Below are 16,464 nucleotides of genomic sequence, written 5' to 3' on the forward strand. Positions count from 1 at the left end.
TTATTAGAATTATTTTCTAATTTAGAGACAGCCTTTTTAGGATATAGTTTTTTTAATAATATAAAGCTTGCTTAATGTCATTACAAATTGATGCAATTATAAAAGCCATTATTTTGCTTACTTAGTGGTAAGATCTGTGACAGGCTGATCCTTAAAAAAATGAGTTGTTTATACTGAAATCAGATTTGCCGCTCTGTATTATTATCAGTGGTTTCTTCCTAAAACTCATTAACATCAATGGTACAGATACCAATGTATCAGCCATATGAATCGTTTTTGCCGTGTTTGCAAGGAGAGGAAGACAGTGATCACTATAAAGAGCAGTTTCTGTCTGAGAAGAAACACATAAACAAATTTAAGACTGAATCCAGTAGTGGTCTGTATGTTGTAACCTGGTAATGGCTAAAGCAATCCTTTCTAAATTCACTGAAGGTTATATTCATCTAAACTGTTCTAGAGTATCAAATTTGTGAATTCAGTGCAATATTAATGACCTTGATGTTGACACAGTGAATGTAGTTTTATGTCCTGGTATGTGCCTTGTGCTTAGTCCACATTTATAACTCTTTAATTAGATTATGGGTTTGGAAATCTTACTATATGAATAGGTCTGCTTTTATGGAGTAATTCAGTGAGCTTTGAAGTTTGTTTTTAGATACTTCAGTAACTAAATTGTTCGGTTTGTTGTTGGCATTAGGATAATTTGCTGTTATAGTCACCTTTAAGTGTATGTTTGCTGGAGATTCTAATCCAGTGTTTCTGGATTTACATTAAAGCTCCATTTCATGAAGATACTGTGCATCAGTGTGTTAGCCTTGAAGAATTGGACAAGGTCGCCTGCCTTTCGGATGTCTGAAAAGTTGTTTTGACTTGCCAGAAATGTTAAGTGTATAAATATACTTAGTGCATACAGTTTGATTCTTACTGACAGCTAGGAGACAGTGTAAGTTTTTTAATTAATCTGATAATGTTCTAGGTCATTATGGATGCATAAAGTGGGAAGGAAAGAAATACCAGGAGAAATGTTTGCATGTAACGGTGTGTCTTTCATTACTCCTACTATATTGTGTGTCATCATTGCCATCTTATGGCTTATGGTCTGGGACAGGAACTTTGTGAACGACCTCACGTACATAATACTGAAATTCTTTCAAGGGATTAAATATATGGAACAATTACTCTCAATAATTAAGCTATGCTTGTAGAAGATTCAGTTCTTTTTCACTTGTCTCTCATGGCTATGCCTGTAATGTAGTCCTGTGACTGTTTTTAATTTTAAAGTGAACTGATTTAAATTGCTTTGTAAGATTTTTAGTTACATTTGTTTTAGCTTTGTTGTTTGCTTTCTTTTTGAAATCTGCTGTGTAGAGTGAATGCTCCCAATGTCATTCGTAACTTTTCCATTTGTCTTTATTTTCTGTTATGAATATGTTTTTAGTAGGCTTATGTCAATTCTGTTATAACGTCTTTATTTTATTGTGCTATTTTTTATTATGATACTGAATAGATTAAATTCTGTAAGTGAACAGCACGTAGTAAGTTAGAGAAATGATTTCAATAATAGTTATTTATATAGTCATTCTTTTGCACTTTGCTTATTTTTAAATATGCCTCAAATGTAGAGTCTTAGATAAAACATATTCGAAAATTTTGACTGCTGCAAAATGCATGAATACTGAGGACTGTAATGAGTCATCTGGTGAGAATGTATTGTACCAACAGTACAATAACAGAAAAGGTCTTGAGTGCCTGCTGTCTTTCTATCTCTGGCCTTGAAGAGAATTAGAACTTGCTTGTTGCAGAAGTTGTGCCACTAATACATTGGTACACCTGTTAGTTCTCACATATCAAATTAGATAATGTTTATAATGATCACTGATTCTTTTGTGAAATAAATGTTTTCTCTTTCAAGTGATTTGGGCATTCAGTAGCTTTTACATATGTTAAATGATCATTCTCAACATGTAAAATTGCTTATACTTCAGAAAATTGTAACTTCCATTCAGACAACATTTCCCCTTACTATAGAGAAACGTATTTATTTCAAACTAAAGCAATATCAGTTTGCTTTTTTGTATTCATGTAGAGGCCATGAGCCAAGCAACACCTGCTAGAAAACTGGAAGAGGTTCTTCACCTTGCAGAGCTCTGTATCGAAGTACTGCAGCAAAATGAAGAACATCATTCAGAGGTGAGGCTGTAACTGTAGAGAATGGTTTGTTCCTACATTTTTTCTGCCCTGATGTGAAGCAATTCTGTCAAGAAACATTTTAGCTTTACTCTCTGACATATGTTTAAGGCAGTTCACATTTACAGAGAAATAAGGGACTTGAAGCTTATGAAAAGTGAAGTGAAATACAACTCTACTTGAATCGCTTGAATGAACTGTAGGTATAGAAACAAAATTTAAAGAGCATGAAATACAGAAAACATCTTTGTGCTGGAGGTTGTGAAATGGTATGGAAAACATTCATAGCCTTATGCAGTTGTTCCTTCCAACTTTTCACCTGTCACTCAAAATAGGAAGAAAATGTAGCTGAAGGTAGCATGAATCCATCGTGCTGTTTAGGTTTTGATTTCAACATTAAAATTATGGTGGTTATAATTATCACATTCCCATTGCTTTTCTGTTGATTAGAATAGTACTGCTTTTAAACTTGCCCTTTTCAAAATGGCATTTTTAAGTAGGAAAAAAAAACGGAATAATTTTGTCTTTCTTACTATCAAGTCTTTTCCTTTTTGATAAAGAAACCATAATATTTAGAAAATTTAGAATTACAGCACCTTTTATATCAAGGTACTACAAAAATAAACTTGACCAGGTACCCATAATTGTATATATTATTAACACATAATGAATAGTTTTCTAAGGTTCAGGAAATTGTTTTTAAAATGTTCTCAGAAAATCAATAAATATTTTTGAGGAAAATATACAAAAAGATAAACATGATTTAGTATATATAGTTAAAAATATGATCATTCAAAACATCTGGTTTTATATCACACTACCAAATCTAGTTTTTAGCCTACATCTGTCATGTGTGAACTTGTTAGAGATATTTTATCTTACAATGAAGAAACAGCTGTTTCAATGATTTGAAATTAATTCCCTGGAGATCCCATTTTACACTGCTGTTGCCACTGTGCTACTCTGTAATGATTACTTAATAAATATATATATATTGTTGACTTTGTCTTTTGAGACAAATTCTACATTAATGTAAGAATGTTATAATTCTATGGAAAAGAGCACAAAGGAAACAAATCAAATGATACAAGTATGATTAAACATCTCTGTTCAGAAATCACTGTTCACATTAGTAACTTGCATTCAGGGATGTATTTTCTGGAAGGGCAAATATAAATTGCATGTACCTTCAGAAAAATCAGGTCAGCAGAAGTTTTCAATCTAAAACAGTTTGAGAGAAATAAAGGGAATTTTGAGATTATATCCCCCTTCCCTGATTCATGTGGCATATGTTCAATTTTACTGAAACTGATAGAACATGAAGAATTTCAGTTTTAAAATATGTATGAGAAAAAGATCACAAAAATCATACATTCCCTACTCAAAACAGAAGATTAGGTACGGTGACTTCACACTGTAATGTTAAGTAAATGTTCAGTGCAGTGGATGAAAAGGATCAGAAATCTCTAAAATTCTCAAACTCTCTAGAAGTTTATCACATTTTGTAATACTAGATTTTTTTTTATTCACAACACTTCCAAATTTCTGGGATTTCCAAAGGGAAGAGAGGTACGTGACTCAATGATTCATTATTTTTCACCATTTAGAGCATGGAACTGTGCGTTGAATGTATAGCATGAATTGATCTGATGATTTCTGGTGTTGCGTTGCTACATTTGCGTGTCATTCTGTAATCTCAGCTCTTTGGTCTTCCTCTAATGATGTCAGTGCTATTGCTGTATAGAATGTGTGTCACCAATGGCTAATTGTCTTTAGCCTTTTCATATTATCCATAGTGACTGAAGAACCATCTTAGCTATATTTGTTATTCTGTTCTTCTTACTTGCTGCCTACATGGTGATGAGTAGTTCTTGAGAGGGTCAGAATAATTTCTGTTTTGATTCAAGGCGTCATTTGCGAAGAGGAGGAAGATGGAAAAAGAATGTGTTGTTTTGCTCAGGTTTGGGGTTTTCTTTTTTTGCTTTGATTTTCTGACAATATTTTTGAGAAGGAATTTTGTTTGCCTAAAAGGGGCACCTAATAAAGGCTATGTGTAACTTTTCTTCTATCCTTATTTCTTTGCATTTGCTTATTTTCTAGAGTAATAATAATGCTTCCTCTTAAACAGGATTTACTAATGAGAAACTTCCTCCAGTTTGAAGAAAAAACCCCACTTCAAACTCTTGCCAAAATTTTTGAAGCCTCGTCTGTTCTTTTCACTGTGATGCCAGTGTCCTTAAGTCCTGACACTGCAGCACACCAAGTGTCCTTCAGTAATATTTCCAGCCTGCTGAGCATTTTTTTAAAACCATTTGCCACTTCATCTTTTCAGCATTTAAGCTACAGTTATCCACCACATATCAAGAAAGTCGGAATCCATCAGGAAGTTGAAGAGGCAAGAACATACCTGTAGAGGTTGTCTCTTATTTGATCCCCTTCTGGACTGAGCAGATCATTCTGCATGTCTGGGATGTGCATTTCAGAAATACAAGCGATGATTTCTGTGAAATTATTAGAAGCTGTGGCAACTCAGCACTTGTGTAGCTTAAGCTACACACATCCCAGATGGATAACTCAAAAATATTCATCATGAGAGGAACGTTAGTTTGAAAGACACTTTCTTATCTAGCATGTATAGGCATTTCTGATCACTGTGTTTTCTCTGAACAAAACACTCTCAGCAGTGTGTGGTATTCATCCCATTTCATAAGCTTACTTCATCTTTAACATATAGATTCCTTTGATTCAGTTTCAAACCCTAGATTTAAATGACAGTTATAAGTTACAAGAGTTACATATCAGGCGGCTTTTAACGTAAAGCTGGCTCTACTTGATGACACACTACTTTCCACAAGTTTCATCTGTAAGCTAAGCTTACCTAAGAATCTTCATTTTTATCAATTTTCTAACAAGTTCTGAAGTTGCTGAAAGTTAATAGAAACATTTGTGAAATTCAGGAGAAGCATTTGATGAAGGGAAACAGTATGCTTTCCTCAGGAGAAGCTGATATATTTAAGACAAAAATAGGAATTTTAAAATATTCTGTTTATTAAAAAACTCCTAGACTTTGAGGAATAATGTTTCACGTTCAGTCCATCCCTTCTGATGAGCAAATAAGAGCAAAATGTACATAGAGAAATTACTTGAAAAATAAACCAATCTGATAACATATAGTCCTTTGTTCTTTTCTTTCTCTTGGCAAAAGGAGTTGCAGGATTTATAGTCCTTTTCCAATGGAGTTCTTGGCAAGTCTTGTAGTAGAAAAGGATGCTTTTGATTCTTTGTTTTCTAATCTTGTTCTGACTCTGTTGTCTTTCCCAGCATAATCTATTTGCTTTCTAATATTATTGATGCAAAGACTTCCAAAATATTTTCACATTTTTCACACGGCCATTTTATCCCTTCTGAATAAGACAGAGGTGAAGTGAAATATCTAAATGTATTATACAGTACATCTTTTTGCTTTACGACTTGTAATTCTGTTTTGTCGCATTTGCAGGCATTCTCTTGGTGGCCAGAATTATTGGCTGAACATGCAGAGAAGTTTTTGTCTCTTTATTCTGTTGATATGGATTCAGCACTTGAAGCACAGCCACAGGACTCCTGGGACAGCTTCCCACTTTTCCAGCTGCTGAATAACTCCCTCAGAAATGATAGTAAGATCTTCAGGTTTTTGCTTATTGTGTGCATAATATTTTTTTATTATTTTTTTTAATCTCCCTATACCCTAGAAATGTATTTGTAATTCTCAAAATAAGAGTGTCAGTGCCCTTGTTTATGATATATATTATGGTGCTCCATTTCTTGAAGTTAGGCATTTTCTTCCTATTTGCACCATTTATTCTGGGTTATTCATCACAACCAATTGCTTGGTTTTAAATCAATGATGTACAAGCTGCATAATATGTATTTAATTCTTCCTTCTAAGCTTTCATAAAAACTACTTTCAGACCAGTTTCTATGTTGTAAAACTTTTGTAGGCATATCACAAATGGGGTTAGATATACACAGGAGGACAGTGTTATTTTCATTTTGTTCGTTGTTGTATCATGATTTAAGCTGGTGATCAAGACTTCTTACCTTGCTGTTGCATTGCCTCCTGCAGTACTGACCTAAAACCAGGCCAGGACCAAATGACTGCACGCACACACCAATATGATGAACAGCAAAATGGCCTTTATTACACGTGAACTCTAGCTTATATAACCTATGTGCTTCGTCTACGCCCCTAAGGCACGTGCCACACATCAATCATAGAGCAGGGAGAGGGCCTATCGCGTCACATCCCGTGGGGGGGTCTCTCAGTCTCGCAGTTGCTGACAACACCTTGCTTTAATTTGCCTTCAAAGAGCAAATCTTTGTTTTTGTAAAAGCTTAGGAATGTTTTGTGTGCAAGTAATTTTAGTAGCAGAATTAAGGAAATGATCAATGAAACCCAAGAAAGTGGAATAGATACTATTTTAAAAACATCAAATTGCACCTTATTTTACAGAAAAAAAGTCCTAACATTTTAGGGTGCCATAAAGAAAAAATATATTTTATATATGTATTTATATACATACAAATAATATATATTTGTGTTCATCTATATGTGTATTCACATTCAATGTGTATTGTTTAAAAATGACAATATTACCTGTTGGGTTTTTTTTACTGTTTTGGAGATACAAGTAGAAATTCAATTATTGACGTTATTCTGAATTTTGAATCTTTTATTATTGTAAATACAAGCAATCAATTTTAACTTTCCCTGGAAAATCTATTTCATTCTGTAGAAGTTCCATAGCTTTCAATAATTTTAGCTCCACCTATGGAAACAGTGTGACAGAAGGAAAATAGCATTCAGGAGCTTTTCTCCAAGGTGACAGGTTTCAATCTTTGTTGTTTATTGTTGTATATTGTTACCCTTAGCTGCCAAGTCTTCACTGAAATATCTAGGTCACCTCAGTTTAGTCCCTGTTGGCCCCAGCAACATACCATGAAATGGAACAAGTAGCAAGGGTTCACTGTAACAGTAGATGACTGCTTTCGGGAAGGGAAACGGGCAGGGCTACTAAACTAAAGCTGAACATCAGACTGGATTGTTGAGGGTCACTGTTACTGCAACACATTGGATATGGTCTGGGCAGAGTGAGAGAACTTTAGCATCCAGTCTTAGATGTATGTTGTCATGAAATACCTCTCGTTACTCTGGCAGATCATTACGTGTCATGCCATATTCCAGATTATTTCCTTTTTTGGCACATTGTCCTAGTGAAAGAAAATTACAGATACTTGGGAATTGTTGATCTGGGTACTTTTTTTGGACAAACTATGCAAAATTTCTCTGCTAATGGCCAATTTATGCTTGATTTAGAAAGCTGCTCAGGAGTGTGCAGGAATCAATTCAATTTTCATAAAAGGGTCAGGCACACATTAGTTTACATGGTTGTCTGATTCTCTGCATAAGATCTAAAATCCTCATTCAATATCTGAAGCCTTTACCCAGGGTGCAGTGGGAATTAGACATTTAGGGGAAAAAAAAAAAAGAAGTGCATTAATGGGGAAAGAGCCATTAGGAACTAGTAAGCACAAGCAACCATTTCTGGACTATTACCAAGTTCTGAAGTTGAAACTCATAAGGTGAACTACATCAAAGAGAAATATATGTCCTGTACTCAAAGATTCCCTCAAACTAAGGGCCTACAAAGCTGCAAATTCATCTCTCCTCCGTTGGCATAATGTCTCTTCCAGTGTTTTCAGCATCTTCATTTAGCTTCGTAGGTGTTGGTATTGGATGCTATTCGAGTCATTCCTAGTTTCTGGCTAATAAACTGGTTTCAACTGAAAGGTTCTAGATTCTCCTGGAGTACAAAGTTCGAAGAAAAACTAGATGTTATGAGGTCTAATAGTTTATTCGTTTCTTAATAGTTTCTTACTTCTTATAGTTTCTTAATCCATGGGTTTGAGATAGCATTCTGGATCTGAGCAATTGAGATTTTTCTACTGATTTTTCTTTCCTTGAAAGATTACCCGGATAATAATGCTAAATGATTCAATCAGCCTTGGGGAAGACATTTTATAGAAAATCAAGTAAATATTTTTTTCATGTCAAAGCAATTATTAGCAAGATTTTAAAACCTTAGCTGAAACGATTGCTATCTAAAATGTCACACCTGTATACCAATTTCAGTAATTCCCTAGAGGTAATAGATATAGTAAATGACAGTTTCTGGTGAGTGGAAACCATCTGGAAAATTATACTCTTTTTTTTTTTCCATGTAACTATTGGAAAGCAACCATGGAAATTAGTCACCTTTTAATCAGTGGGTATGTCAGCAAGTGGCAACTGACCATTCTACCAAGAACTGATTCCCAAGTGAAACATAACCACAGTGCTTATTCTTTAATTAACAGCCTTTTCACCTTGCAAGTACATTAAAGCCACTAGAAATAGCTCCCCATGCTTATATAATCAATTTTACAGTCTTTCAAAGTGAAATAAATAATTCTGGCTGTACTCTAAGTGAAAACCTTTTCCTGGAAACTATCACCTTCATAAAGATAGATTTAGAAAAAATCTAAAAAGGGAAAAACTGGAATGTGGCCTCATGAGGATAAAAAGGCTAGTGTTAATAATTAACAAGGAGAGTGAAGTGGAGTAAATTAGCCATAATAGAGCCCACAGTGACTGGCAAAGTCACCTCTCATTATCAAAAAACTCATTAGGAAATGAAGAGGTGGAAATCCCACTGGGTTATTCTCACTCTTCGGCTGTATCAGAGATTACTTTTCAGATTTCTTTCAAATGAAGAACTGTTAGGTCACCATATTGTATATTAGGTTAATCTTCAGTGAAATTTGGAGAACGGGCACCTGCGTGTTATTCTATCTCTAGCTCAAGGGCTTTAAATGAGCTCAAAATATTCAGTGCAGGAGTTAGTTTTCATGCAAACCTGACATGAGCAAACTCCTAACAATAAAGAAACGCTCTAACATTTACAGCATTAAAGTGAAATTTCATTGCATGGTTATTTTTATAACTGTGTCACTAAAATACACTATTAGAAATAGTGTGCGATAATGAAAATATGTAGACTTTACCACTGAAATATATCAGTTGTTTAAGTAGAATAAAAAACATTGTACATAATTAAAGCCAAGTGATTAAAATACAGCATTCATTTGACATTAAGGAAAGAAAAAAAAAAAAAAGAATCACAGAACCATATTTCCCATTAAGTAACTTTTCTTGCATTAAAGGGAGAGGGAAGTTCTGATTCAAGCTTGCATCACATTTCTATTATGAAGGATTCCATTCTGAGTCACTTGAAGCTTTTCCACCTTTTCTGGCCACAGAAATTAAGAAGTTTGTTCTGTGTTCATTATTGATTGTCGTGTTGCTCTAAGTCTAACCAATGAAGTCTGACTTTTTTAAATGGATCAAGGAATATGATCTTCCTATCCTTTAAAATACTGCAGCTTTTCTGAGAGGAGCTATCAAGCAACAAAGAGGGATAACAAAGTGACATGTACTGTACAGATGGATAATAGATTGTAGATAAATTTGTTGTGAATTTTCAAAATCTAAATGTTTGCAAAAAATGCTGTAGCTACTTCTATAATATAAATGTTTGTGATCTCCAAAGTTTCAATTGTTGATACTCAGTTGTGCCTGACTGTGTAAAGCGTTGCAGATGGTACAGACTTAGCTGTACCCAATATCTCTCTATGATAACAATTATTTTTTCCAGAATTTCATAGAATTTCATGGAAGAAATCCATGATTGTCTCAGAACTATATGTCCCGGGACTTTTTTTCAGTAATGTAGATGTTACTTTTTCTCCACTGAGGCTATTAATTATATTATGAAAGGGACTGCTTTCAGAGGACTATTTAGATTCTGTGTTTAATTATTCATATTAATCACTTTTTTTAGTGCTTCAAGAAAATATCTCAGTTTCTCTTGATTAACATAATCAGAGATATCTTTTACTGGCACATGCACAATTCCATCAAGTGTTTTTATATTTAGCTAATGTTATAGGTATCTTAACTGTATATTTCAGTGTTCTGCTCCTTTTCTTTCCAAGTTTTGTTTCCATTCTAATAAATTTTGCCTGCATCATTTACTGTTATCATAGACTGTACTGTTGCTCAGCAATATTGCATTAGTGCTTTGTGATGAACACTGGCAAAAATCAAACAAAACTAGAAGTAGTTTTAAAGTTAACTCATAATCTCTCTTTCACTGAGTATCACTAGTGAAATACCTGTGTACCGGCTCTAAGTCAACTAGGGCACATCTGTCTGATAAAGCTGACTTCGAAAAAGCTGCATGTTGAAATTTAGGGTCTTGAAAACTATTGCCATTATCTTGGCTAATGATTTAAAACTGGAGCTCTTTGATATGTTTTGTTTTTTATTTGCCAGTATTGCTGTTAATAGCAGCAGTATGGCAAATGTCAGTAAACTCAGCATCCTCTTCTTGCTTGGTTACAGGCTGGTACCACTTTTGTACTAGAAATTAAATATACCATCACAGCTCCCATCTTAAACTGTACTGTGTAAATAGAGAACAATTTAGATTTAAGGTATTCAGGGCAAGCCCAAAAAGATCCTTCTCTCGTCAAACTCTACATTTTTCATTAATTGTAATGGGACTCTTTTCTAAAAAAGAGACCTAGGATTTTTGCTCAGTCCTGTTAGGAGATGTTTTGAAATGATAACCTACCTTCAGTTTTGGGGTGCAGTTTTGGAAATACTGACAGCTAACTGAGACCATAAAACTGCTTACTAGAATATCCTTTCTGGCTGAATGATAGTTTTAGGAACAAAATATAATAGTAAATAAATCTGCAATAAGCCATTTGTGTCCCTTTGTCTTGTAAAGATGAAATTCTTTGCAGTTTCATTGCTGATATTCTGGGGTGGGAGGGGGAGGGTGAAAATTTTGCTCCTCAAGTAAGTTTACAGCTTACTTCCACATAGCTTGTCTCTAAAATGCATTTCTAAAGTATGTCTCATATGGCAAAATGCATAGCATTTAGAATATAAGCTGAGACGCTCTCAATTTTTGCTAGAATTCAAATAACTGATTAACAAATGCTCTGTGGAGGCAGAACGAACTATAAACAATAAGCAGATTGAAATATCAACTTCTTTTAGTGGATTGGATGATTTTCAACTGCTACAGATAGAATATGGAGCCCCAAGGAAACCTCCTTCTTGAAATTTACTCTTTTTAAATTGGATTTTAAAATACATCAGGAAAGCCAAGTGGTGCCTTCCTGAGAGTCATATAAAGAAGGGTGATAGCAGATTCTTCCAAAGTGCTGATTTTGCCAGTGGTGCAGAGACCCGTGATAACCTGTTTCATTCTTCCCCTTACCTTTGATTCTGGAGAAGCTCTTGAGGACAACTTGCCACACTGGCTCTAGAATAACTCCCAAAACATCTGCATGGATAAAATGAAAACAAGTCCCAAAGTTTCTAATGTATGTAAGAACCACAGATTATTTTCCACTGTTAGAAGAGGAACCTTATTCCAGTGCTGTGTTGTTACACTGTGCTTTCCACCTCTGATCTTTTCATGTCATGTTTTAGCATTTTTCAACTATGTAAGAGTTGAATAACTTTCAACTCCAGTATTTCTAGTACTTCTTACTGGGAGATGTTTCTGTTCCCACAATCCTTTTCCCCTTAATATTGTACACACATTACCTTGCCCTGGCACAGAGTTTCATTTTGTTGTTGTTTGTGTGAACGTGAGATGGTTCACATGAAGAGCACGTGGGGCATCTATATTGACAAGATGACGGAGAATTAAGCTATGTAGCTTTGAAGAGAAGTGGTAGTTGAGGGTTTTGAAGTGTGGCATTACCTCAAGGATCTCTTGTTTCCCATCTGCTTAGATGCACAGGTGGTACCTGTTGGCAAGATCAATTCTAATCACAGGGTGGAGTGCCATGAGTTTGCTGGTAATACTCATCTCCGTCACTCACTCCTGGGCTCTGAGTTCTTTCCCTCCCCTACTGTAATCCTTGAAATCTCCATATGGGTAAATCAAATCTGTCATGTCCTCAACTCTGGGAAAACAGAATGCTCACAGAGTTGTTCATCCAAGATAGCACTTGCATGTGTGTGCCCACATACAGAGCGATCTGCTTGGAGTGCAGTCAGATTAAGCATCTTGGCGTCGGTTTGGGTAGTTTCATTTCCCTGCAAAGATTGATGTCAGGATGTTAGAAAATGATTCAGCTTTCTAAGTTGAACAGCTTTTATTACTTGTGACTTCTTTAAATTTCATTCTGACTTCTGAATAACAAGAGCTGCGCTCCTGCCCATGAGGCTCTATTACTGTAATTCCCCAAGCAGATCTTGCAGCAGAGCATTTCTGTGGTGTGTTCAGAAAACAGCAAGCTACAGGCTCATCCTCTCAGGTAACTGTGATTGCCTGATTAATGCCCATCCTGAAATGATTCGCTGAAAAGCAGCAATATTGACTTAATTGACACTATTGTGTTCTTGTTGTTGTTTTTAAGCTCAAAGTAGCCTTAAAAAATCAGCCTTATATGTAGCTTGATACCTGCCACCTTTTGTTTCTCAAAGGCAATGTTCATCAGCTGTTTACTGTGAAACACTTGATGTGTGGGCAAGCTTCCACATCTTTGTGTTAATATCCAAATCCTTCTCAGTTGTTGCTATTGCTGGGTACAGATGCTGCATTTTTAAGATATATAAATACAAGGGAAAAACAACACAGCTTTGAAAGCCTGATATGCAATTAATTATGCCAGAACTAGCTAGATAACAAGTACTTCTGTGAGCAGTGTAAATAATGGAGCATGTTTGTAATGGGCTGATAGGTGTTCTCCAGGGTGGATTCTCAGGGGTTCAGTAAGAGACAAGCCTATGCTGCTGCCTTTTTCTCTGCAGAAACCCTAACAATCTCTGTCTGTTACCTAGCTGCCTGTTTTCATGAGGCTTGATATAATGGAGATCTCCACCTTTGTTTCCATATAACACTGAAATTAGCTATAATATTAAAATTCTTAGGAAGAGAGAAGCAGATGGACAAATGAAAGAGTGACGATCTCATCAATCGTCTCTCCTTAGGAAAAAGTGATTGATACATAATTTCCCAATTCTGCAAGAATGTTGTAAAGAAAATAGTATCCAACAATAAAGGTGTTTCCCTGCAGTGCAAGTTAAAATAAGAAAATAAAACTTGAAGACACACTTTCTCCATAGTCTTCATCTCCCTAGATTCTGTCTGTGGTAAACATTAATCATAAAGAGGAAACAAAGGAGTTTTGTAAGTTACAGATATTATTTTTGCATGTCACACATGGAGTTGTAGTAGTGAACTAGAACAAGAGGAGTTTATATCTTCATGAAATGGATTCCAGGGTTTTGAGCCACATGATCTAGCCTTTTACTCTTAGGAAGAAGAGGCCTCCTCAAAATGCAACTGAGGTACCCATCCATGTCAAATGAGACATTTGGAGGCAGAGATAAGTAAGAGGAGAAACCCAGAAGCCATACAGGGAAAGACACAAATGCTTTCCCTAGAGACGGTAGCTGCTACCAGTGCCTTTCCATTTGAAGTGTTTGGTTGCTTAAGATATAAAGGGTGAGTGAACTCAAGCCTGAAGCACAGTGAGCTGAAGAGAAAGCTGAAGCTGAATGCACAAGAGAATGTAAAACACGTAACAGTAAGAGAAAGCAAAATCATGAAAATTTCTCATTGTGACTCAGCTTGCCTACATGACACATGGGAATATCATTACAGATCGTAGTAATAGTACTAGATTAATGGGTGAATACGGACATCCAAAACATGAAGCCAATATAGTCCCTTGGTGGGGCAGACTGTAGTTACAGTAAAGATGAGACTTTACTAAAGAATATTGTAAGGACTATCAGAACAAACAGTAGTGATGGCAAACTTATTTTTAGATTTTGAGCATCTTCAGTTTACATTGTCTGCATAGTTTTTCATGCAGTAAATCCCATCTGTGGAGCAGATAATTTTCTACACCTTGTAGCTGCTTTACTTCTCTTGAGAAATGCACTTCATCCTTATAGTATCCCCCACAAATTGACTCTGCTTCTTTCAAAAATAAAGAGAGCCTCTAGCAGTGTTATATGTCATTAGCTTTCCTAAGCATTTCCGACAACTAGTTTTCAGGATTTCCTTTATAAAACTACAATGACTGTAAAATTGGAGGTGATCATACCTGAGTATAGGCAGTCTTCCAGAAGGGAAGCAGAGTTCACATCCTTACAGATTTTATAAGGCAGTTGAGAAGGCAGAAGAGAGACAAGTATGGCTCATGGGAATGAGTTTCACATGAACACAAACTGGAAAGGAAGTACTTTTGGTTCATGGGTCTGTTTTATGTTTATGTGTATTTCGGGATCAGAAAAGGAAGAATTCTGGTGGTGAATTCTGGCATGCTGACCAGCTCTTGGCATACATATACACACTAAGACTTATTTATCTATTCCAGAGATCATGGAATGTTCCATGTAGGTACAGGAATTGATTCAGGACTTTGCTAGCTCTTGAGGACATAAACCAGATGGATAGACCGTTCTTATTCCCACAAATACTCCTATGTCACATGTTATCTTTTTCTTATAAGTTCCCTGAAGAAAAGGCTGTATTTCACTATATTTTTGCACATAGCTGTTGTGGTTTAACCTAGCAGGTAGCTCAGCGCCACACAGTTGTTTGCTCACTTCCCCCACCCCCAGTGGAGTGGGGGAGAGAATGAGAAAAAAAACATCAAAGTAGAACTTATGAGTTGAGATAAAAACTATTTTCTAAGACAGAAGAAGAGAAAAGCAGAATAATAGTAAGTGTAATAGTATAATATATATTCACCAAATAAGCGATGCACAAAACTATTCCTTACTACCCGCTGACCGATGCCCAACCAGTCCTTAAGCAGCAGCCATTGGCCAACGCTCCTTAGTTTTATGTTTTTTTCACATGCTGTCATATGGTATGGAATATTCCTTTGGCCAGTTTAGGTCAGCTGTTGTATTTCTGTCCCCTCCCAACTCCTTGTGCCGCCTCAGCCCTGTCGGGACAGTATGAGAAACGCAAATATTCCTGGCTCTGTGCAGTACTGCTCAGTAACAACTAAACATCGGTGTGTTATCACCATTGTTTTTCTCCCAAAGCCAAAGCATAGCATCGTGTCCCAGCTGAAAGCAGTACAGCAAACTACTGAAGCTGAAATGTTTTGTTGTAGCCTTTGTTCTTAGCATAAAGAAAATGCAAATGATTGAATATGACTGAAATTTATTTATTTTGGTTCTGTTGAACAAAATGACTAAGGCTTAGATTTAGCAAAATATACTTTAAGGAGATACAGAAGTCATCTGGCTCATCAACATGTTTTGTTTTTTTTATGTACTGTACTTACTACACAGGCTGGATCACACTATATTTATTCTTAAAATATTTTTGTATTTTAAAACATTTTAAGAGGTACTTTTTCCTATTGCAAAATAAATGAGGGAAAGACCTGACATATTTATTTCTGTTTTCTTTCTTTTTAAAGCATTTTTGTGCAATGGAAAGTTTCACAAGCACTTGCAAGAAATTTTTGTTCCCATGGTCATCCGCTACATTGACCTCATGGAATCATCAATTGCCCAGTCCATTCACAGAGGTCTTGAACAAGAGTCGTGGCAACCTGTCAAGTAAGTGCTTTCTACAGTGTTTCTACAAAGCACTACAGCTTTCTGTCTTATCAGGTGTTGTCCTCTGCTGTCCTCTAAATATTCTATTTTTTATTGTATTCCTACATTATTTATTTTTTCACAGGAGCATCACCAACAGTCTTCCTAATGTAGCTCTTCCAAAAGTTCCAAGTTTGCCTCTTAATCTTCCACAAATGCCTAGCTTTACTACACCAACCTGGATGACTTCCATGTATGAATTCACGTGTGTATTCTTCAATAACCTTCTGACTGTATGTCAGCTCTGCATGGCCTTGCTACTGTTCTGTGCAGCTGTTTTTGGATTGCATGGTGTTTATGATCTCTTAGTTGGAAATTACTGTTTCTTGGAAGTGAGCCAAGCATGGACTGTTAGCGAGTTGTGCTTTCTAGTGCCTTTAAATGAATTGGTCTTAAACTTGTAACTTAAAAAATCAGCTCAGCAAAGGTCTGTCAAAGTATGAGTGATGTTTTATACCCTAAACTACTGAATTACCCTTCTTAATTAATAAGCAGCAAGGAATCTTTTGAATAACTGATTTTAGATCATAAAGTGAAGC

At 35.7% G+C, this 16,464-nt stretch overlaps 1 protein-coding gene across 10 annotated transcripts in view; it reads left to right on the forward strand.

Moving 5' to 3' along the window:
- CADPS2 (calcium dependent secretion activator 2) overlaps positions 1-16,464 on the forward strand; it is a 303,802-nt gene that overhangs the window by 234,248 nt on the left and 53,090 nt on the right. For 5 of the 10 annotated variants that reach the window (XM_048934391.1, XM_048934392.1, XM_048934388.1 and 2 more), the window contains 4 exons: positions 2,087-2,190; positions 5,687-5,843; positions 15,745-15,886; positions 16,011-16,130. In XM_048934391.1, the coding sequence (XP_048790348.1) occupies positions 2,087-2,190; positions 5,687-5,843; positions 15,745-15,886; positions 16,011-16,130 (523 nt within the window). The remainder of the gene's footprint in view (positions 1-2,086; positions 2,191-5,686; positions 5,844-15,744; positions 15,887-16,010; positions 16,131-16,464) is intronic. The other 5 variants (XM_048934396.1, XM_048934393.1, XM_048934395.1 and 2 more) reach the window with 2 other exon arrangements.

The sequence above is a fragment of the Lagopus muta genome, chromosome 1 (assembly GCF_023343835.1).
Source record: "Lagopus muta isolate bLagMut1 chromosome 1, bLagMut1 primary, whole genome shotgun sequence".
NCBI lineage: Eukaryota > Metazoa > Chordata > Aves > Galliformes > Phasianidae > Lagopus > Lagopus muta.